Raw genomic sequence first — 22,687 nt, 5'->3', positions numbered from 1 at the left:
TACTGGGGAAAATGCCTTTTTGAAAGGTGCGGGGAGGGGCCATCTGCCATACTGAGGAGAAAAATCATAGTTGGGTGCTGGCTCTTCCGCCCCCATCGCAAAGAATGGGCCTCTTCTCTGCAGAGCTACACCATCAGATGTGCTTTGCAGGTTGGCTGGTTGCCTCCATGTCCTGTCACTCCACTCCCAAGGAGAGGGCAGCAGAGATCCACACACAGCTCTGCACTCTGCACATGCAATCCAGATCTTGCACAGAGAATGTTGAGGGGCTGCGGCCTGGCTGGAGGCTGAACTGTCACAGCGTGTAACAGAAATACCAGCACAGGAGCCTGAGTGGCTATTCTTACATATTTTGCTGTTGTGCCATCAGGGCCAGCTCAAGCAGCCCTGCATAGCCATGATGCCCTACCTCCCTGTTCTTCTATCTGAGACAGTGCTTTATTCATCTAGTTTAACTGCTAGCCTTCTGAGGGTGAGCTATTGGCCCACTACGTGTGCACAACACCCCACACAAGTGCAGTCTAGGTAGAAGCACCTGGCATTGAAGCAAAAACCAGCCCTCTGGGAACACAGTGTATGGGCAAACAGAAAGGGAGCATTAATCGTAAAGGACACAGTCAAACTTAAGTAGGAGAGAGAAAAAAAAAGTATACATAAAAAGGCTGCACAAGAGAGAAAACCGTAAAAATCCTAACCAATAAAAACAGGAAATGGATTTCCTGCCAGAACAAAGAACGAAGCAGAGAGGTGAGGAGCTTCCCCATGCTCTGCTGTTACCAGCAAACTAGAAGGTAATGGGTCACACAGTTAGAAAAACAGCATTGCAAACTAGGAAAACAGAACAGGCCAAGCTGGCAAAGTAAAACACGCAAAAGGGAAATCCAAACAAAGAGGTATTGGCCGCGTGGTTCCCTCTTCACATGTGGTTTCCCAAGGCTGGCTCCATCAACTGTCCCCAGCAGAAAAAGGACCACACCTCCAGGGAAGGGGCTCACAGTCCTGCCATGTTCATTGGCAACATTAACACACCTTAGCTCCAAGGACACATGTTTCCCTGCCTGAAGTTAGCACCCACATTACCATCAAAAGGGCCAAGCAAAGCATTCGGCTCTCCCTTCAGTGAGAAGCAACAAGCCAAATAAGATTGCACAACCCAGGAAGCTGGGAGGTGATGACCAGTCACCTAGCAGCGTGGCAGCCTCAGCAGCTAACAGCAAAGGAGTAAACTCCCCCATAAAGTCAGCCACAAACAGGCAACTAACTAAATTTCAGCCTATTCACATACAAGAGATCTACACTGCACCTCTAAATTGAATGGGATACTCCCTGTGAGCTGCCCAGGCATTGACATTGAGGTACTTGCTTGTGTGAACTGCAGCAGGTGACAGCAAATGAACCCCGGCTACTGCATCAATACAGGAGACCAGACTGCTGGGATGATCAAGAATTAACTACCAGAGCCAGCAGTGTTAACAAGCAGCACAAAATACAAAACCAGAAAAGCCTCTGGGTCATTTAAAAGAAAAATAAAAATGCAGCAACATTCACTTTTCAAACAACATGACTGCAAACCAATATCCAAAATCCTGACTTCCTGTCTGCACTCTCTGCAGCAAACAGTTCCATTTTCAGTTGCTGGCCCTGATTCTCATCTCCCTGATTCCAACATCTACAGAATTAACATTCATAAAGCTAACAGAGGCACAGGAATGATGAAAATTATGCCTCTGACCCTCTAGTATGTCATGTTGATGGGGAAGTGCAACAGTGCAGGTCAGAAACTAGTCAGCACAGCATCATATTGGGGTAAACAAGGAATGAACTTAAAGGCTTAAAAGACCCGAAGAGATCTGTGTGTAACAGCTGCACTATGACATCCAACCAGCTGCCTTGCAGACAAAGCAGGGAGAGCTACTCTAAACTGCTTCTATTGCGTTATCCTAGTTTTATACCACTGTGCTTCTGAAGATATCAGCATGGAGTGCAAAGATCTACCCCTCAGAGATGCACCTGAAAGAAGCAACAGTGAAATGTGCTACTTAAGCAGATAACATCACAGTCATCCAGGTCTAACACCAAGCACAACACCCCAGGGATCCAAGAGGCTGGTAGAACAGGTGTCAAATCTGAGCAAGACTGTGGGAACAGCAGGATGTGCAGTTCCAGCTAAAGGGCCTTGGACAGATTATACAGAAGTATGTATTTTATAAGTGTAAGAATTGATAGCCCAGGCCAGCGAGAATGATATCTTGGGTTGGAAAACCATCCCCATATGTATGATGGGTGAATGTCCTTGGGCCTGGTCTGTGAATGAGTGGGAACATAACTGAAACAAACATAACGTGAGTGTGGTGTGTTTTTAATAACAACTATTGGAAAAACATCTTCTGTAACATCTTAGTCCAGGCTCGTATCTGTAAATCCTGTGAATTGTCAATGGCTAATAAAGAGGGTCTCAGCCTGGCTCAGCTCGCTGCTCTGCCTGGCTCTGTGCTGCTTCCTAAACAAGATCTCTGTGCATGCATCTTCGTCTGCGTCCCCATGTGTGTCGTTTCTAGTCACCACGCAAGACTCCCAGCCCCTCCTTCATGGTCTAGTATGCACGGCATGTTATAAAGTGATCAGCCACAGGGTGATGTTTGCTCTTTTCCCATGAACACCCAAGTATTTCTAAATTAAGTATACCATGCAACTTCAAATCAAATTTCCACAACATTTGTGCTATACCACTGCCAAGCATCCAAGTTCAGCTCTAGCATGATAACCATTCAAGTACTATTGCACTCAATGCAGCACGAAACCACCTGGCACCTTCCAGGATTTCATCTAGGCATAGGAATCCCACAATCACTGGTGTCCTGGTTTTGTTAAAAAAAGAGAGACTGTTTCTCTTTTAGTGATTTTTCTTTCAGCTAAGTTCTTCTAGGTGGCTGTACTTTTCTGAGTTTTAACCTGCATGTTTTTCCTAGAATGCTGTACTCAGTAACAACTGGTTAGGGTTGGAAGGGACCTCTGGAGATCATCTAGTCCAACCCACCTACTAAAGCAGGTTCACCTAGAGTAGATCACACAGAAATGCATCCAGGCACACTTGGAATATCTCCAGAGAAGGAGACTCCACAACCTCTCTGGGCAGCCTGTTCCAGTGCTCTGGCACCCTCAAAGTGTTTCCTTGTGCTTAGATGGAACCTCTTGTGCTTTAGTCTGTTTCCCCTCATCCTGTTGTTGGGCATCACTGGGAAGAGTCTGGTCCCATCCTCTTGATATCCAACCTTCAGATATTTATAAGCATTTGTAAGATCCCCTCCCAGCCTTCTTTTCTCCAGGCTGAAGAGAGCCAGTTCTCAGTCTCTCCTCATAAGAAAGATGCTCTTGGCCCCTAATCATCTTCGTAGCTCTCCACTGGACTCCCTCCAGTAATTCTTTGTCCTTCTTAAACTGGGGAGCCCAGAACTGGAAGCACTACTCTAGATGTGGCACCACCAGGACAGAGCAGAGGGGGAGGATAACCTCCCTTAACCAGCTGGTCACACTTTTCCTAATGCACCCCAGGATACCATTGGCCTTCTTGGCCAAAAAAGTGCATTGTTGACTCATGGTCAACCTGTTGTCGACCAGAACTCCCAGGTCCCTCTCTGCAGTGCAGCTTTCCAGCAGGTCCACCTGCTTTGCTGCTATCTTGAGAGCACTGTTGTGGACAAGTGCACAGCACAAGGAGCTGAACATGTCACCAACCTCACAGGTCCTCAGTTTACAAAAATACCACAAGCCAGCTACTCATACCACTTTAGTGCAACACTGGAGAAAACAGCCCATTTCCCTTCAGAGGTAGACTAGAAACCCATGTTAAGCATGCACTGCCCTCGTTTGCAACAGGTTGTCAGGTTGTTACAAGAAGGATGGAGTATCAAGCATAATGCAAGACTGGTACAATCACATGTTTCAAGAAAGTGTCCCATCCATAGTATTTATCTGCCCAGCTCAGTACTGACAGATCATCTAAAATAAACATTTCATCACTTATTGCAGAAGATGACAGTGGTGATTCTGGCGAGAACAGCATACTGACCCGAATGAGCTCCATTTCCTGACTACTCTCCATCAATGTCCAAATCTTCGGGCTTATCTCCTCCCACATCCCCCCGAGGTCACGAAACACACCCAGCTCCTGGAATGTCCTGTTCACCTGTTGGTGAAGTGGAGAGGAAGGTTATTTCCAAAAGCTGGCAGAGATCCACTGCAGGCTGAGTGGGTGCATTGACCTGTCAAGTAAAGTACTGAGTGTTGCTTATATGCAAACAGCAGCTCAGCTTCTGTAAGGACCAGAGTAGGGAAAATAAAGTGCACTTGGAAGGAAAACAAAAACAGGGTGTGTGGATGCCTGTGGCTGAGCACTGCCTTTCAAGGCTTGGTAGAGAATGACTTTGCCCTGGACATGAAGGGCACACAGAGGCAGGCACTCCCCACATGCTAGAAGAGTCTTGCTGAGGGAGCCTGGGGAATCAGAGATCACACTAGGTAGACCACAATCAGAAATTATTAAGGATCTGCTGACCAACCTGCACTGGAGTAGAGGAAGGACACCTCAAGGCTGATCAATGTCTTCTCCACTCCCATATCCCACATCAGAAATGCAAAGGCTATGGATAATCAAAAGGCACCACCAGGAAAGGTTCCAGTCAAGTCTAGAAAAATTGTTCAGCCTGGCCTTTTTCCCTTGAGCCTTCAACAGCAAGTGCATGGGATGCAAGAGACTAGGGAGGCTACACTTTGCAGGCAATCCTTTCTAGGCTTCTGTTTGGGTCCAACTTCACACAGAGCAGCTAAGCTGCACAGCCAGACGACATAGATCATTCTAAATATCACAAGACACGGCTAGAGTTACCTCAGTCATGACCTTCCTTATGGCCGGTGTGTCTGGAGTGTACAAGATCTTCCCAATCAGCAAGGGTTTCAAGGCCCTCCAGATAATCCTGGAAAGTGGGCTGGATTCCAGGTTCTTCATCAGTTCATTGCAGTAGGGTGCTGAGGAGGAAAGGACAAGGGCAAGGTGCTGAACAGCATGGTAACAACTGCAGAAGGCAAAGGCATATGCCCACTTACATGGGCTTTAAGGACAGTCACAGCCAAAAGGACAGCATTTGTCAGACAACAAAACCCCTCCTCTACTGCAAAGGTCCACAAGAAGTCCCTTTTAGCCCAAGTCTCAGTGATCTGCCCACACATGTAACACCCAGGTAGCCTCCAGCATTAAGAGTCACACTGCTAGTTCTGCACCACTCCCATAACCCCACTGCATGGCAAGAGCAAAATTTGTCCGTAAGAGGCCAGATTTTCAAAGGCTGCACATGACTGTTCTCCCTCTTCCCCTGATCCACTGCATAGCCTTCTGCAGACTCTACAAAAGGCCCTTGGGAATCCTTTGCATGTTGATATCATCAGTGGATATGCAGGAGGCAGCACGTGCATGCCTTTTTGAAAGAGCAGAAAGTATGCAGTCCCTCAGAACCATCTGCCTTCAACCATGGAAGTTTGGGAAACACTAGCAATGACAACCATGGGACCTTAGGCCATACCAGAGTTACACTTACTTGTGGAGTTATCATAGAAGTTAGTTACATCGTCTTCAGTGCTGTTGCCTCCAAACAGTGCTTTGTAATTGTTATCCTCATACCAGTTGAGGGATTTAATTTTGAGCCCTCCACCTTCAGGATGGCCGCACACAATGCGTGACACAGCCTGGTAGATCTGCATAGAGGAATTTGAGGCATTCACGTTGGTCAGGAACATCACCTCTTGCCTCATGTCGCTCCAGCTCTTCATGCTCAGCAACTGGAGGAGGAGGTGGGAGAGTGGAAGCAGGGATAGGAACAGGATTAGCAAAAGGAGATGATCTTGCCACTCTCCTTCAAATCACACATCTGTTTTTAAAAAGATGAAAATCCCATTGAATACAACATCAACAGTAAAGACCAGGGAAAGCACATTTCCCCCTGCCACAGTGGAATAGAGTGGGAAATCTCTTCTGTGCACGCACGAGGAATGTGCCCTCACCAAGCCCTTTACTCTTAAGTTTTCTCCTCCAGTGCTGTGGGTGGTTCCTGCTCTCTCACATGGAAGCCACTTCTCCTGGTTGCACACTGCCCAAATTCTTGTGGAGCCCCTTCATGCTGGGTGGGGTGAGTTCAGTCAGAAGAGGGAGTAAAGAACAATTCAAAGCGAGTGCAGCTCACGGGACACAGGCTGGATGAGCTGCAGGCCCCAAGCAGGGTCACCTGGCACAATATCACCAAGGTCAACAAGCCCTCATTGATTTACACCATGCATCCAGTTTGACCTCCTAGACAGGTACTGCTTGTCCCTGCCCCATCACCTCCCTGACCATTGTAAACAGCATTCCCAGAAAACTCTTGAAAACAAGCCCAACTACAGCCTGGAACCTGATCACAGCATGTGCTGTACATGCAGCCAGCCACAGCAAGGAGCTTTCTGCCCAGACAGCCTGACATGAGGCTTGAGGTGATTACACACAACTGTCTGGGATGATTGGTACCTGCAGACTCATTTGTCTGGCATGAATATCTACCTGAACATTGTGGTTTTCAGCCCGAGACACTACAATACTGCAAGTACTCAGAGGCATGGCCAAGCTCACTGTAACAGAAAAAGCAATGCTCTTCCACATGCACTGGTTTCATGCTACACTTGAGCATTGCTCTCAGACACCCTGTCTGGAGATATGGGAACATCAGCAGAGATGTGCCCATACAGACTAAGTTTATCTCAGTAACCTCTGTGATTGGGAAAATAAGTGGATGTTAGGAAAAAAATAAGTGAAGGGCAAGAATGTAGGATACTTCCAAGTAACTTTCCAGCTTCCATATATTTTCAGCTCAGGTAACTTCTACTTCCTAATCCTCAATGAATTTCTTCCACGGTGAACTGGAGTTTTGAACATCCACAAGTCTTTACCATCTGATACATCACTGGAAAGAACCTCTTCTTCCCTTTTTCTTAACTTTGCTATGGTTAGCTGCATTTGGTGCTGTGTTTTTTGCACCGGAAGACACAACAAACATTCAATTTTGATCTCTTTTTTCCTGGGCCACTCAACTCTATAGACCTCTGTCATATCACCAACTTACTTCTTTTCCAAGCTGACAAGTCCCATCCTACCCCCCATATTCCTTGTGTGAAAGTCATTCCACTTCTAAATATCCTAACTGCCCTTCTCTAAACTTTTTCCAGTTCTGCTACCCCCTTTAAGAGAGGAAGGGCCTAGATCTGTATTCCATATCGAAAAGGGAGGCAATCCACTGTTTTATATTGTATCATAGTAACATCTATCTTTTAGATGGTTCTCCATCCCTTTTAAAAATCTTTCCTAGCATTTGATCTCATTGATTAACTGCTACAGAAATACCAAGTGACATTAACTTGGATGTTCTTGTTGTGACTGCAACACGTACTAATAAGGGCAAGCAGAGCTGCTTAGACACCTATTTGTAATTGCTTGTCAGCTGCATCTCAGAGGCAACTTTAGATGCTATGGCCTAACTCCCCTGTTTTCAGAGACAATAACAGCCAGTCAAAGACCATCTGCCAGTCTGGCCCACTGTGTATTGGTTTTGTCACCTTTGTTTAAATACAACTCAGATCATCAAAGTCTAGAACAGCTGGCAAAGTCAGCCAGCAAAAACACACAAAGTGATGGTGTGCTGGAACAACTCAATCCAAATTCAACCAAGAAAAGCACACCCAGAGTCTATGGCCTCACACTGGGAGGCAAACCTGACCCTTTGTGTTCATTGGTAGCACTGTGTACGCTTTAGATGTGCCAACATCTGGACAAAAATTCTTGATGTTAGACAACAGCTCCTATGTGTCACATACACAAGGAGCCTCTATTTTTAGCTGCCTGAAAACACATGACACACTGATATGATGGAAGACAGCTGTGAGAACAACTAAAGCCTGGAGATTCAGCACATGTGTCCAGAGCGACGGCTTCAAGTGCACTTTCATTTCCTCACTACTGTCTTTGCACCCTGGTGCCATTCCATCTATCTCCAGAGGTCCCGGGTGACTGACCAGACACTCGCATCATGGGACATGAATGAAAAAAAATGCCACACAACAGCATTTGTTGGTTACATATGCTGATGTGGATTTTTGGATTTTATGACTCTTCACCTAAAAGCCAAGGCTGCATTTCTGCTCTAACAGTTTGAGTGTCCAATTCAAAGGAACCTCTTGGGGAGTTTCTCCTACCTTAAGTAAAATAACTGATTTTTTTTTTCTCAGCAAAAAGTCAACTGCTTTAGCTAAAGTATTATAAACTCCCTAACACTCCCTACACAAATAGGAAGCGCAGCTAATTCCCATGACTGTACGAGTTGTTAACCATCCTGCAGAGAGACTACATTAGCAAATACTTTTTTTTTTTTTTTTTACACATGGTTTTAAAACAGTTTGAGTAAGCTTTGTTTCCTCTTTGGCAACAGCAACTTACACTGACATACAGAGCTGCTCTGTTCACAATACCAGAAGCAAGTATGTGTGAAGGGTTACTGAGCTATTTCTTCTCCCAGACATCAGACTTGGCTCTCTAAGTGTTTCTTAACAGTTGCTCTTGCTCTTGGTGTTAGTAATCTGCCATCCCAGGTTGATTTAAAGAGCCCAGGGACACAGATCAAATCAATCCCCACACTCTGAGACAAATATTTTGTTCAGGCCATTCTCTAATTAAAATTCCTTACTAGAAAGGCTCCTAGACATGGCACAAACAATAGCTCTCTCTAACCCCTCAAGCTGCTGCCCTTCAAAACAAGGGAGCAAGTCCCTCCTTTTCACACAGAAATCAGCCTGCCAGACAATAAGAAGTAACTTTCGGTCAAGCCATCTGGAGCAGCTCATGCTGTATGCAGGGGAAAAAGCTGCCTTTGTTTGCACAGCAATAGGGCAGAATAAAAGGTAGTCCTACCCAAAACAGCTGCCAAGCAAAAGGCACATTACCCTGGGACATTTTCAGCCACATCAGCAAACTGAGTATCACATGGTTTCAATTATTTTTATCCCAGACACGGAAAAAAAAAAAGGCAAGCTTAAGTGACGTAACAGGAAACAGCTGTAATCAAACTCCGAATGGCAGCCTCCCTGCTAGAAGCAAGAGCTCTGCCACCGTCTTAACTGAAGCTGATCCTGGAATCACCTTATTTCACGGTAAATGGGACCCTGCAGCAGGCTGTGGGACTCGGGAAGTGATGTGTGCCAGGAATTGTTGGCTAGCATGGTGTAAGCTCCCAGCAGCCGCCCCTCGTGGGAGTGGAGCACACGCTAACCTGGAGTGACCCAGGCTGCTGCTGCCCGCAGAGGTTACTACCGTTCACAGCGCTGAGCTCCCACTCTGATGCAAAGACAGAAGACCAGCAAAGGCGAGAGGAGGCAGCAGCATTGTTTAGTTTAGACGGCTGCAATTTCTGCTTCAGGGAGAGAACATTTTTGCCTAGTACCAGCACTTTAAAGTCAGAGCCAGCCAAAAAGCAAGTGAGGTAAGTTTCTGGCTCAAAAAAAACCCAAAACAAAACAGTTTTGAACTTTTGACTCACACAGAGATTTTTTTCTTAATCTATCATTTCACCTGCAAAAACAAATACTTGCAGTCTCTATGTCACTTGGCCTCTGTAAATCACCATTTATGTTTTGCCACAGCCTTTCCTAGTCATTGCTGTGATGCCATTGCACTAAGTGCCCCACAAGGACCACAAACCTACCTCTGCCCCAAAAAGCTAGTTAGACAAAGAGCAAATGGTAGCCTATAGCAACTAACTCAGATTAGAACAGCCACAGCACCTCTTCCGCCTGCCATACCCTCACTGCACCCAGAGACCCGCAAATACAACCAAGTAGCAATCCTGACATGGTTGGCAACTGAGTGAAAAGACTACGAAGCGAACCCCCACATTGTTTGCAAGGCACTGCTAGGCAGCAGATGTATCACAAGCCCAGCAGTTGTGCTACTTCTGAGAGGGTAAAATACACAGAAAACATCTTAACTCCTGATCCTCCCATGAGGACTCAAACTTCAGCCACACATCTGATAAACTCCTACAGTGTTTGTAACTGCAAGTGTCATGGGGTTGCAAAGTGTGTGCTGCCTCTACTGACACCAGGAGAACAGCTGTAGGATGGGGGGAAGTTCGAAAACAAGCCAGGGATTTGACTTTGAATTGCACCACAGAGACTCACGCTTCTTGTACTCAATTGCAGGCTAAGACAGCAACCACAGTGATGTGTTCTCCTGACACAAAGGTGCTTCTTACCTCTTTAACAAGCTTCCCAAGGCTCTCTCTCAAAACTTCCACGCTTTCTGACAGATCCCACAAGGAGGAATTGAAAGAAAGTTGTCTCTACAAGAAGAGAGAAAAGGAAACTTCAAGTCACTGCAAGGCACAAACAAAGAAATATAACTCTTGTAAATATTCTTGTTAAAAAAGCAGAGTGAGGACTGTTTACATAGTAAAGTGCTTGAGGGGGAAGACAGAGCTGGCTTTCTGTGCAACCTTAAAATATCCTGGGCGTCAGTGCCTTACAACGCAACAGGGACATCCCTTTCCTTCCTCACAAGTTAGTTATACAAATGCCATAACAAGAACCATCGCAATGAAATGCTAAATACATGCACATACACTTACAGTACAAATGATGGCCTGCATTCCAGGTCACAAAACAAGCTCAGCCTACAGGACAGCATGTGGACAGACCTGAAATCCTGTAAGCCAGTGCCAAGAAGGGGACGTAAAGTCTACAAGGAGGAAAAGACCAGTTGGTAGACCCAAGCTTTCAGTGGGACTCCACAGATACCAGCTCAGATACAGAGAACTCCTGCTGTAGTGTACATCCCATGACGCTTTTTTTTATCTAAACCTAGTGCATATTTTAAAACAACCAGCTTCCATGAAACAGCTGACACTCACTATCACCACAAGAGAAAGTCTGACAGGTTTCCAGAAGTGGAAGGCACAGCTTTCAGGAAACTCTTTGCTCTAGCACAGAGTCACACTGAAGACAATTCTTTGTTTCCAGTTGGTCTACAGGTAACTGGTGGGCCTGGGTTTTGGTTTGTGGCACTCTTTTTCCCTTCTGTTGATATACCTGGATTATCTTGCATGGGAAACATTTGGACACAACCCCTCTTTCAAGGGAATTAAGATTAAAATAATTTCCTAAGATTTCACATTAGCAGCTACATGTTGCAGCATTTGAAAGCATGCTAAAGTTACAGCATTGTGACACACAGGGGAACAGCCAAGGCCCTTGATTTTGGAACACATTTTCTGGGCTGAGGCTTTTTGTTTTCACATCATTCCCAGGGTAACTTCTAGAAGCAAAGTCTGGAGGATTTCACTTGTTCTAGTTGATTTGCTAGAGGGTGATAAGACCTGGTCAGTGCCAGCTGGTGTAAATGGGCACTGTTCAACTGATCTGCTGAGGGACTTAAGACTATGTTTTTCTGAGCACACAAGCAGTACCTGCCCCAAAACCAGTTGCAAATTCAGGGCAAATCTCTCTAACCTCTATGCATTTCTGATAGACACAGTCCTTAAGGTTCAGATAAATCAAAACATTTCATTAGGGCTAAAAATAATGCAATTCAATCTCCCCACAAAGACCTTCAAGACATATTTAAAGAAATGCAGTCAACATATCAAAGGTACACATCTGCACTACAACTTTAGCAACAAGATGAGGTAGAAAGTCCTTGGTTCATGCATAACAGTACATGTGCTTGCTCAGCTCCATATACTTCGAGGTCTAAACAGATTTGTGTTGTTCACTGTACTCAGAAGTGATTCATCGACAGGGTGGATGAGGAACAGTCTTCTGATGATGCTAATTCACAGAGCAGTGAAGAGTCAAAAGCCAATTACAAAGGATTAGTCAAAGGTCTGCATGCTGACACACTGTTATTAAGGACCAGCTGAAATTCAGTGCAAAGGACATAGGGAGAAGACAGTTCTACCTTAAGATACCCTTTGGTGGCTCTGAACTACCAACTGCTACTCAGAAAGGGAGATCTTATTACAGTGATAAGACAGACCAACATCAATATAAATTCACAGTGTAATCCCCATTCTCAAGTACTATGTGGGTCTTTCATCTCTGACGGAACACAAGTACAGAAAAAGGCCAGAAGTATGATTCAAGACAAGAATGGCTTCTGAAGGAAGAACAATAGACTATAGTTCTGCCAATGTGACCTATAATGACAAACAGAGGCTATGACAGAGGTCTGTAGAATGAAAAGAAGGAAGGAGAATGGGAACACAGGATGACTGCATACTGCACCCCATCATACAGGAATAGAGGGCTTCCAGTGAAAAGATCAATTTAAGACAAACCAAAAGAGCTACTGCACACACAACTTTGTCAAAACAGACAAATTCAGTAGATACTAAGCAGTGCTGAAGGTACTGGAAGTTCATGTGGGTTTGAGAAAGGCTTAAAATAATTCATTAAAGAAAAAAGGCTTAGCAAGTGCTATTAAACACCAAGATCCCAGCAGCAGCTGAGAAAGGCTGAGTTGCAAGCTACTGAAGAACAGAACACTACACTGAGGAAATGTTACCACATGTTTGTCCTAGCACTCAGGACACTGAGCTGAACAGAACTTTGGTCTGACCCAGTATGCCAGTCTTAAGTGATTCAAGAGGCTTGCAAACCTTACCCTGAAATGTGAGGAGAACCCACCTATCCTTTCACAGCCCACCACCCTGACCATTCTTCCCTATCAAATTCACAACACTCCATTTCTCACAAGAACTTGTAATAATGCCACTGCTATGGAGGGAGTTTTGCTTTTTTTACCACCACTCTTTACACCCCCAGGCCCAGTCAGGAAGCCTTTCAAGTCATATCTCCAGAGACAATGACAAAAAAAAAAAAAGAAGTGGCCAGTCTTCTTTGTACATATGGGCATGTCATGAATTTTCCTGGAAAATAACTCTTCGCAGTGGCTCATTAAGTAGTTCACTACATTCATAAGAGTCCTCTAGATTCAGGGCAGCTCCAGTAAGATTGGTCCCAAAAGAGACAAAAGTCTCTTTCGTCACTGTCTGTACTACATCTTGTTGATGGGGCGCAATGACAAATTTTCCAGTGAAATACTACAAAACATTACCTGTCCTTTCTAGGCACACTGTGGAAAGACAAAGTTGTAGCGGGTTTTGAACAGAGCTGCCCTGTGCAATTGCTGTATTAGTGGTTGTCAAGTTGTGCCTTCATCTGAACTTGTCTTTTGGAGCAGCCAGCATCATAATACTCTTGAGGTACAGACTGCACTGACTGGACGCTGTGTGCTTATATGTCCATGCTACAAGATTCAAAATAGAGACAAATACTTGAGATGGCTGAAGTTGATTGTGTAGTCAAGCCAATCCTTGAATAAGTCCAGCTGTCAGGCCCTGCTAGAAGAGATGGACAACTCTGTTTCTTTAAAGTGCAGAAGAATGCATGTGTTATGACGTGTTCAGAGTTCAGAACAAAATTCAGCCACTGTCAGCACCATGCAGGTGTCTCTGCTTAATGAGACCACTCTGCCATGTTTGCTTTGAACTAGTTATTGCAACTTTACAATGATCTTAGCAGAAACTTTACACTGAACTTTGCAGAAAAATCACGGGCTTTAAGCTTCTGCTTTCATTTCCTGGAAGTCCCAAAGCACAGCTACTTAAAAGCATGGTATAATTTTGCTTGACTGAAAACACTCTAAAAAGAGCAATGAAAGTCATAAGTTCAGTTGCAGCATGTATTTACATTAAGGGACATTTTCTAAAGCCATTTTTCAACTGGAATGCGTTTATTATTCAATGCTTAGTTCACGCTAATCATATGACAAAATACCACCCATATTACAAAGGGAGAAAAACCAGTCAGATTTTCATGTGCTCACCTACAGTCCTTTAAGGACCACTATAATACCCAAGTCATAACATCTTTATGGCTTATTACAGATCCACACCACTGGAAGTGGATGTGGCAAAGCCCATTCTGGGCAGTGCTGCTGAGATTAAATTCCACTGGACCAATTTTAATTGTCTTTGTCATTTAACCTTCCCTCCATATCATTTTCAAACCTGGGGAGTTGTCCCACAGACAGGTATTTTTATGATTTAAGACAGTCCTCACTCATCACACCACCAGTCCAGTGGGAAACCTCTGACTTGACTTATTGGTATTGATTTTGCTAACCAGGGGTACCTGTAACTTTTCCCAAACTGTCTAGTTCTTCCATGAGACAACTGCTGGTCTAGCACTGGCAGAAAGCCGAAACAGGAATATGTGCATGCAGTTAGAGGCACTGTTTTGCTGTTCTAAAACCAGCTTCTCCTGCCTTGCAACCTCAGTGACTACACCCAGTGCAAGGCAACGCTCAAGAAGTAAGGATGCATCCACAAAGGGCTTGTACAAGATACACTATGCCCCATAGTACCTATTGTTGACCAAAAGGCTTCAGAGTACAGATGAAGATTAATATGTGGGTCCTGCAAAAGGGAATTTCACTTTCTGAAACATTTTTTGCTTCTAGTGGAGTGAGTACAGTCAAGAAAGAAAACTGACCCTCTGCCTTGGCACCTTGTGATCATTCCCAGATATTCTGCTGATCTGAACAGCCTGCCCCAAATAGGTTCTTACATTAGAAAGAATAACACAACACATTTTAACCTCCCTACCATACCTCTGTGTGCTTGGCTCTGTTTTCTCATCCTACAGAGTAGGCTAAATTGAAGTCATATAAAGGCTAAGTGTCAGAGCTAGAAATTCCAGTTGAAAATTTTAATTAGAAATCCTTCTTTGTCTTAACTGTACTACTGCACTTCGGGTAATGCTATTCTGGACAGAACTGATGAACAGGTATGTAAGGAAAAGCATTTATTTTTTGCCTTTTTTTTTTAAAAAAACCAAACTACTTAACAGTGCTGTGACATTTAGGGCTTATGTATTTCACCATGCACACAATTTAATTTCCTTTTTAAAACTCTGCTCTGTCCATATTTTTCTAATAATTACTGTTTCGTTGTGAGCCACCTAGAACATTTGTAGTTTCCCTCATGCTGCAAATGGATACATGCTTTAAGCCAGCAGAAGCAGATGTTGATGTCAGGGTCTCAGCCCACACACATGCACACCCTGATAACTGGGTTCTCAATCTTGCACCCTGTCCTTCATGTTTCAGCACAACTGTTTGTGTAAGCACACAATCAGGCCAGTCACTTTTAATCCAGATCAATTCTGTGATGTAATTTACTGCATCATCTTGCAGATGGAACAACAAGCAGGAATGCACACAGGCAGGAACAAGCAGGTGGATACTGGCCTGAGTCTTCTGGATTAAAACAGTTCAAAAAAACTATAGCCACAATGGAGTAGCAAAAACTTTAGTTTTACTTTTCAAGCCCTTGGTGTTGAATTTACACAAGCCTTGCACACAGTTGCAAGTACTTTTCACCATAATTGTATTGACCTAGTCATATTAAGGTGCTGTCTCTCCAAAAAGCACAGAATGCTGCAACCAGTGGAGTCCAGTTCCTGTTACATGAGTCAAAACCCAACCTCTGAATTGCTGTTGTACCTGCATTTCATTTGGCCCTTACTTTTACTTCCTGAAATGCCTGTTGTAAAGTACGTTATGGGAATTAAGCAAAAAAAATTAAAAATACGTCTCCGATCACACTTTTGGCATTGGTTTACAGGTTCTGTAGTAGATACAGTGCATGCTGTCTTTAGTGCGCATGTTCAAGATTTGACCCACAGTGCCTTTAACGATAAGCTATGTCAAAAGCCTTCTTTGTTCATGAACAGAAAGTTCCCTCTTTGTTCCAAGATGTTACTGCAGGTCAAGGCCCTTCTTTAGCCTTTAAAGACACTAAGTTTCTAATGTGTTGGTGTTGATCCTAGAGTTAACTTGTTCATTTTGCCTGGCTGCATTGAAGCCAGTCAGTTTTTATTTCACTCACTGGCACATTATACCAGCTTTACTACAGGGTAGCCAGTGACATTTTTTTTGAGCAAAACTGTAGACCTTTACAAGATAGTATACAACACAGAGTAGGTTTAGAACTGCTGGCTTCTGGACTCGAGATTTTTTTCTTTTGAAGCTAAGACTAGGAGCCAGCTTCTCAGAAGTCCCCCAAAATTCGACATTATGTCTGAACCTACTTTGCTGGTGCCAAGCAGGACAGAGTAACTTAGGACTACTTTCTTTGATCAACAATATAGATGTAACAATGCAGCTAACAGAAGTAGGTACTGAGTGCAAGTTGCAGGGACTCCCATAAATAAAAAATGCAAGACTGAGTCTCCAAAGGGCTGAGAAAAACCGATACTGAGCTGTGCTCTATCTGGCTATTTTCATTCCATTCAGTCCCCAAAATTCTAGCATCTCTGAATGATTTAAAGTAAATGCATGCATAGAAATCTAACTGAACACAAGAAACTTCTTATAGCCATTTCTTTTCAAAGAGGTCATCTTTGTTACAAGGACAATTTTAGTGCTGTTACCTCAACTCTTCACACTTACACTTATCCTGCTCTTCCAACAGGAAAGAAAAAAAAGCAGATGGAGGACACATGGAAAACAGAAGATGAACCATGGAGGGAAGTAACTGACCACTATGTACTGCACAGAAAAGTAATATGATTCCAGTGCTTGATAATGACCTTCTTTGACTGGGGACAAAGCCAAGCAAGCGGTACATGACTTTCAGTCCTGAAAGGCTCATCAAATCTGGAAACTCACACAGTCAAAGTGTTTATTTCTTCCACAGCAGACAATAGAGTGTTTGTTTCAGTGGGTAACAGAGTAGGTTCTGTGGTCTCTTCTCCGTACTGTTATTCCCAGCACTAACTTCCTCAAACTTTTCTATTTTACCAGATATTGGGGACCAGTAACAAAGCATCACTGGGGTTTCCTAGGCAAACAGCTAAGTTTGCTCTAGTTTCCAGTTACTTCCCAAATACTGTATTTTCCTAAAGTTCAATGAATTCTTGCTCCAAAACCAATTCAGTTGGTCATTCTTTGAAATAGGGCTTTAAAATTTGACTGATCTTTGCTCAAAGGTTGTGGCTTGCCACTGGCTAGAAACTTCAGCACTCAGTGGCCCCATGGTAAAGGCAGAGGGTGATGATTTTAACAGTCAGCACAGGTTTATCTAACATTGAATCATAGAATTGTTTAGGTTCAGAAAGACCCATAAGATCATTTAATCCAATCGTTAACCTAACACTGCCAAATCCACCACTATACCATGTCCTGAAGTGCCACATCTACATATGTATTCATTACCTTCAGGGACAGTGACTCAACCACTTCCCTGGGCAGCCTGTTCCAATGCCTGACTAACCTTTCCGTGAAGAATTTTTCTCTAATATCCAATCTGAACCTCCACTGGTGCAACTTGAGGCCATTTCCTCTTGTCCTATCGCTTGCTACTCAGGAGAAGAGACCAACACCCTCCATGCTACAACCTCCTTTCAGGTAGTTGCAGAGAGCAATGAAGTCTCTCCTCAGCCTCCTTTTCTCCAGGTTAAATAGCTCAGCTCCTTCACCTGCTCCTCATCAGACTTGTGCTCCAGATCCCTCACCAGATTTGTTGTCCTTCTCTGAACTTGCTCCAGCACCTCAATGTCTTTCTTCTAGCAAGGGGTCCAAAACTAACACAGGATCTGAGGTGCTGCCCCACCAGTGCCGAGTACAGAGGGATGACCACTTCCTTTGTCCTGCTGGCCATACTATTTCTGATACACGCCAGGATGTCGTTGGCCTTCTTGGCCACCTGGGTATATTGCTTGCTCATATTCATAGGATTAAATACACACTTTTAAGTTCCTGAGCAAAATCAACACCTCATTTCCCTACTGCACTCCCTGTTTCTCATAACCCTTAGGGTGCAAACTCTACGATAAGAAGTAAATTGTATTCTGGGATCATTCCAGCCAAGACACAACATCTGACCAAACCACAGGGGCAACCAAGGGCCTGTTTGTTACAACTCAGCATAAATATTTTCCTCTTGACAAACTGCACTGCAGACCACACACATTTATACTCTGCAAGTACCACACTGCAACAGGAAGAGTGACAGGAAAAAGCAATGTTGTTCGTGCTCCACTGATAAAGACCATCTTTCTTCCTGCCAGCAAGCAGTTCACTCCGGAAATGCAGGGATAAGTTCTTAGACTGAAAGCCCAAGAAAACGTCACTGTGTCAGTACTAGCTTCTCACAGGTGGGACCAGTGGACTCACCTGGAGAGGCTTCAAAGGATTCAGGTTAGCATGGAAGGCTTGTTCCACTGCATGGAGCTTTTCCTTTGGCAAAGTGCAAATGAAGGCTTCAGAGTCCACAGCCACTGTCTGATTTTGGATTGTAAGAAATTCAGACAGTTTTGAGCTATTGCAGAGATCTCGCAGTCGCATTCGGTAACCAGACACAATGACCTGGAAAAGTGGAGAAAGCATGTAAGTCTTCATGTAAAATTCATAGCACAAAACTGGCTATCACCTAGACAACACTAACCATTCATAACATTTCCAGATAGAGGTAAGAAGGTGTTCTTCTCTACAGGTTGCACAGCCCTGACCCACGCACAACTCAATTCCAAGAAAAACATGTTTCCCTGCTGAGTGCATGGGGCAAAAAGCCCTGGAGGAGGCAGGTCCCTCTCCAATTCCCCTCAAACATACACATAGCAGCAGTGATCCTGTCCTCTACAGCAGCCATTTCTTCCAAGCAAGGGCACACACATTGCCTAATCTTTGGTGTTCTGGGAACTGAGCCACAGAGACAAAACAAGGTTTGTGACCAGACACAAGTCTTGCAAATGTATGTGAAGGGCAAAAGACCTATGTCCCAAACTCCTTAGATATAACTGTCAGCAACATTTTCTGTTCTGGATCAGCATCACCTTCTTCCTTAGCTCTGAAGTATCTCTTTATTAACTGCTCAGAGAAACATTTTGCAGTGTTTTGGGGCAGACAATGTATCAGTGAAAAAAATTCTCTCACTGGCTGCAACAAAGGAGAAGATCCTAGAGTCTTCTTTCACAGGCATATTTTACTTTAGATGATAGTTTGCTTGTCAATGTTTCCTAATCCACAAATAACTGCCTTATTAAAGAAATGCATAAAATCCATCTAAAGTACCACCCGATGGCCTAGTTTCTCATAATAAGGTCAGCTATAGGATTTAGGTTTGCTGAGCAACAAACAGGTACATGTCAGATAGGTGCACGCTTCATAAAGGTGTTAAACACAAGGAAAATCCAGAATCTTCCAACCAAAAGAACTCTCTGTTTGTCTTGGGGCTAGACAGCGGGAACAATGCACAGGTAACAAACGCCTCACACGTCATTTATTTTTTTGTTTTTTTGTAATACCCAGTGTGCATTGCTCAACTTCCAGTAACAACTAAAGAGGATTGATCTACACCCCAGAAGAGCTAACAGTTCCTGAATCATGCTGGTATGTCTGAAAGTTCTCATCTTTCAAAACCAAAAGGGCATCAAAAATCTCAGGGGAAAAGTGCACTCTGTTCAGAAAACAAGCAGATAGAACTGGCAGGACAGGAGAGAGATTTATAATGTAACACTTGTGCAAACCTTTAACTTTAGTCTACATCCCTTATGCCAAAAATAGGATGTTTCTATGCTGTACACTCAGCTGAATAAATCAGATAGCTCTTGCATCAAAAAGGAAGGCCTTTTTAAATAGTTTGGGTGGTGGGATTTTCAAAGTGCCAGGCTCATGTCTGAAAGCAGACACAGGTGACTGTTTTGTTCTCACAAGTCCCATTATTCTCTTCTGGGACTTGCCTGCTGTATGAAACATGGAAATGTGATCCAGGCAGCATACACCCTGGCCATTACTATTTACTCATACTGCCACTCAACAAATCACACTGCAGCCCTGACCCAGGACCTCAGCTCTTCCTAGGGATGGGACCTATTCTTGCCGTACAAGCCACTTTACAGCTGTTTGGCCACACCTGGACAACAACAGCACACTAAACAGCACACTCCCAAACCCCACATGCCTCTGGGCACACCTGCCACTATAAGAGAAACACAAGATTGAGACAATCTGCACCAGGAGGCAACATGCCCATCAAGACAAGGCTTTGACCATTTCTATGTATTGGGGCTGTATTCAAGTGTGCTGGATACACAACTCTGCTCAGCATGTTGGAGTACTGTCACCACAGTAACATCAACGAACAGTTCCCTGCCCTTGGTGATTTCAGTTCCTTGCTTGCAAATTTTAACTTCTGGGATTGCTGAACAACCACAGGACACTAACAGACTGCAGGAGAAGGCTGTATGTGCTGTGAGAAGTTTGCATACTCTGAACAGGCCCTTCTATATGGCCTTGTGAATGAAGCTGTGACGCACTCATACAGTCAGAGACCACACAGCTACTGACTATTAACACTGCAGCCACTATGCACCTCAGTATCAAGGTCAGATCTCCAGCTCAAATCTCCAGCAAATTCAGAGTTTCATTTTGTGAGTCAGATAAAGTCATCCTGCAGGAAGAGAGACCTCTGCCTCTCAGTTACTATCTGCATCAGAAAAGTGCTCAAAGATTTGGTGGGCCACTGCCCTCCTCTGCAGCTTACTGCCATGTTGCTTAGCTCTTCTGCTATCCCAAAAAGCACAAACCACTATTAAGAGCAAAAAACATCACTCCCAGTGTCCTGGCAGAATCAGCACAAGAGCTCCACAAACAAGAATAAAGCTTAAAGCATTCAAGCAAGAACTATCCAACTGATAACCCCTCCATTGCCCTTCAGATACCTTACATACATAAAAGCTAAACTCTTCTCCTTTCATTAGCTTTTCCATAGACAACCTATATAACATAGCACTCACACAATTTCAGGCCAGAACTAGCTTTTTCACCTCTTTGAAAATCTTTCTACTTTTCCATCAGCTTAGAAGGATTGATTTTGTTGCTGCTGAAGCCTTCTGGTTATCCTCACAGAACCATCTGTAGCACAATTCTGTTTCAAACTAGCATGAATTTCAGGCAAATTAGTTTCAAGTAAAGCAAAACCTATGGCCTAAAATGGGTAAGATTTTTTTTCCACCTTACTTATTTTAATAGAATGTATCCTTAACTTGTAAGACTAAGAGAACATAGAACCAACCACTGTAGGAGAATCACAGAATCGACTGGGTTGGAAAAGACCTCAGAGATCATCAAGTCCAACCCTTGGTCCAACTTCAGTCCATTTACTAGATCATGGCACTAAGTGCCATGTCCAATCTCAGTTTAAAAACCTCCAGGGACGGTGAGTCCACCACCTCCCTGGGCAGGCCATTCCAATGCCTGATCACTCTCTCCGTAAAGAATTTCTTTCTAATATCCAGCCTAAATTTCCCCCTGGCAGAGTTTAAGCCCATGCCTCCCTTGTCCTATTGCTAACTGCCTGGGAGAAGAGACCAATCCCCACCTGGCTATAACTTCCTTTCACGTAGTTATAGAGAGTGATGAGGTCACCCCTAAGCCTCCTCTTCTCCAGACTAAACAACCCCAGCTCCCTCAGCCTCTCCCCATAGGTCTTGTGCTCAAGTCCCTTCACCAGTCTTGTTGCTCTTCTCTGGACCCGCTCCAGCACTTCAATATCCTTCCCGAACTGAGGGGCCCAGAACTGAACACAATACTCCAGGTGTGGCCTCACCAATGCAGAGTACAGGGGAAGAATGACCTTCCTTGTCCTGCTGACCACGCTATTTTTGATACGGGACAGGATACCATTGGCCTTCTTGGCCACCGGGGCACGCTGTTGGCTCATGTTGAACTTCCTGTCAATCAGTACCCCCAGGTCCCTTTCTGCCTGACTGCTCTCCAGCCACTCTGTGCCCAGCCTGTAACACTGCAGGGGGTTGTTGTGGCCAAAGTGCAGGACCCGGCACTTGGCCTTGTTGATCTTCATCCCATTGGAATCAGCCCATTTTTCCAGTCTATCCAGATCCCTTTGCAGAGCCCTCCTGCCTTCCAGCAGGTCGACACTCCCTCCCAACTTGGTGTTATCAGCAAATTTGCTGATCATGTTCTCAATACCCTCATCTAAATAATCAATAAAGATGTTAAACAGGACTGGACCCAACACTGACCCCTGGGGGGCACCACTAGTGACTGGCCGCCAGCTAGATACAGCCCCATTCACCAGCACTCTCTGAGCCCGGCCCTCCAGCCAGTTCTTAACCCAGCAGAGAGTGCACTTGTCTAAGCCATAGGCTACCAGATTTTGAGGGAGTGTATTATGGGAGACAGTGTCAAAGGCTTTGCTGAAGAAGATCAGATTCAAGACCATCTAAGAAATCTGAAGGTGCACAAGTGCATGAGACCTGATGAGATGTACCCATGCGTCCTGCAGGAACTGGTGGAAGAAGTTGCTAAGCCGCTATCCACCATATTTGATAAGTTGCAGCAGTTTGGTAAAGTTCCCAGTAACTGGAAAAGGGGAAACATAACCCCCATTTTTAAAATAGGGAAGAAGGAAGAGCCAGGGAACTACAAGGCCAGTCAGTCTCATTTCTGTGCCTAACAAGATCATGGAGCATATCCTCCTGGAAATTATGCTAAGGCACATGGAAAATAAGGAGGTGATTTGTGACAGTCAAGATG

At 44.3% G+C, this 22,687-nt stretch overlaps 1 protein-coding gene across 3 annotated transcripts in view; it reads right to left on the bottom strand.

The window, feature by feature from the left end:
• Positions 1-22,687, bottom strand: part of ABCA1 (ATP binding cassette subfamily A member 1) — a 103,115-nt gene that overhangs the window by 29,523 nt on the left and 50,905 nt on the right. For all 3 annotated transcript variants that reach the window (XM_065860176.2, XM_065860180.2, XM_071801989.1), the window contains exons 7-11: positions 18,305-18,496; positions 10,323-10,409; positions 5,592-5,832; positions 4,886-5,025; positions 4,070-4,186 (exon numbers count right to left, since the gene is read on the bottom strand). In XM_065860176.2, the coding sequence (XP_065716248.1) occupies positions 4,070-4,186; positions 4,886-5,025; positions 5,592-5,832; positions 10,323-10,409; positions 18,305-18,496 (777 nt within the window). The remainder of the gene's footprint in view (positions 1-4,069; positions 4,187-4,885; positions 5,026-5,591; positions 5,833-10,322; positions 10,410-18,304; positions 18,497-22,687) is intronic.

The sequence above is a fragment of the Patagioenas fasciata genome, chromosome Z, assembly GCF_037038585.1.
Source record: "Patagioenas fasciata isolate bPatFas1 chromosome Z, bPatFas1.hap1, whole genome shotgun sequence".
Classification (NCBI taxonomy): domain Eukaryota; kingdom Metazoa; phylum Chordata; class Aves; order Columbiformes; family Columbidae; genus Patagioenas; species Patagioenas fasciata.
Note: the sequence above shows the minus strand (reverse complement) of the source record. Positions and strands in the feature narration are given on the sequence as shown.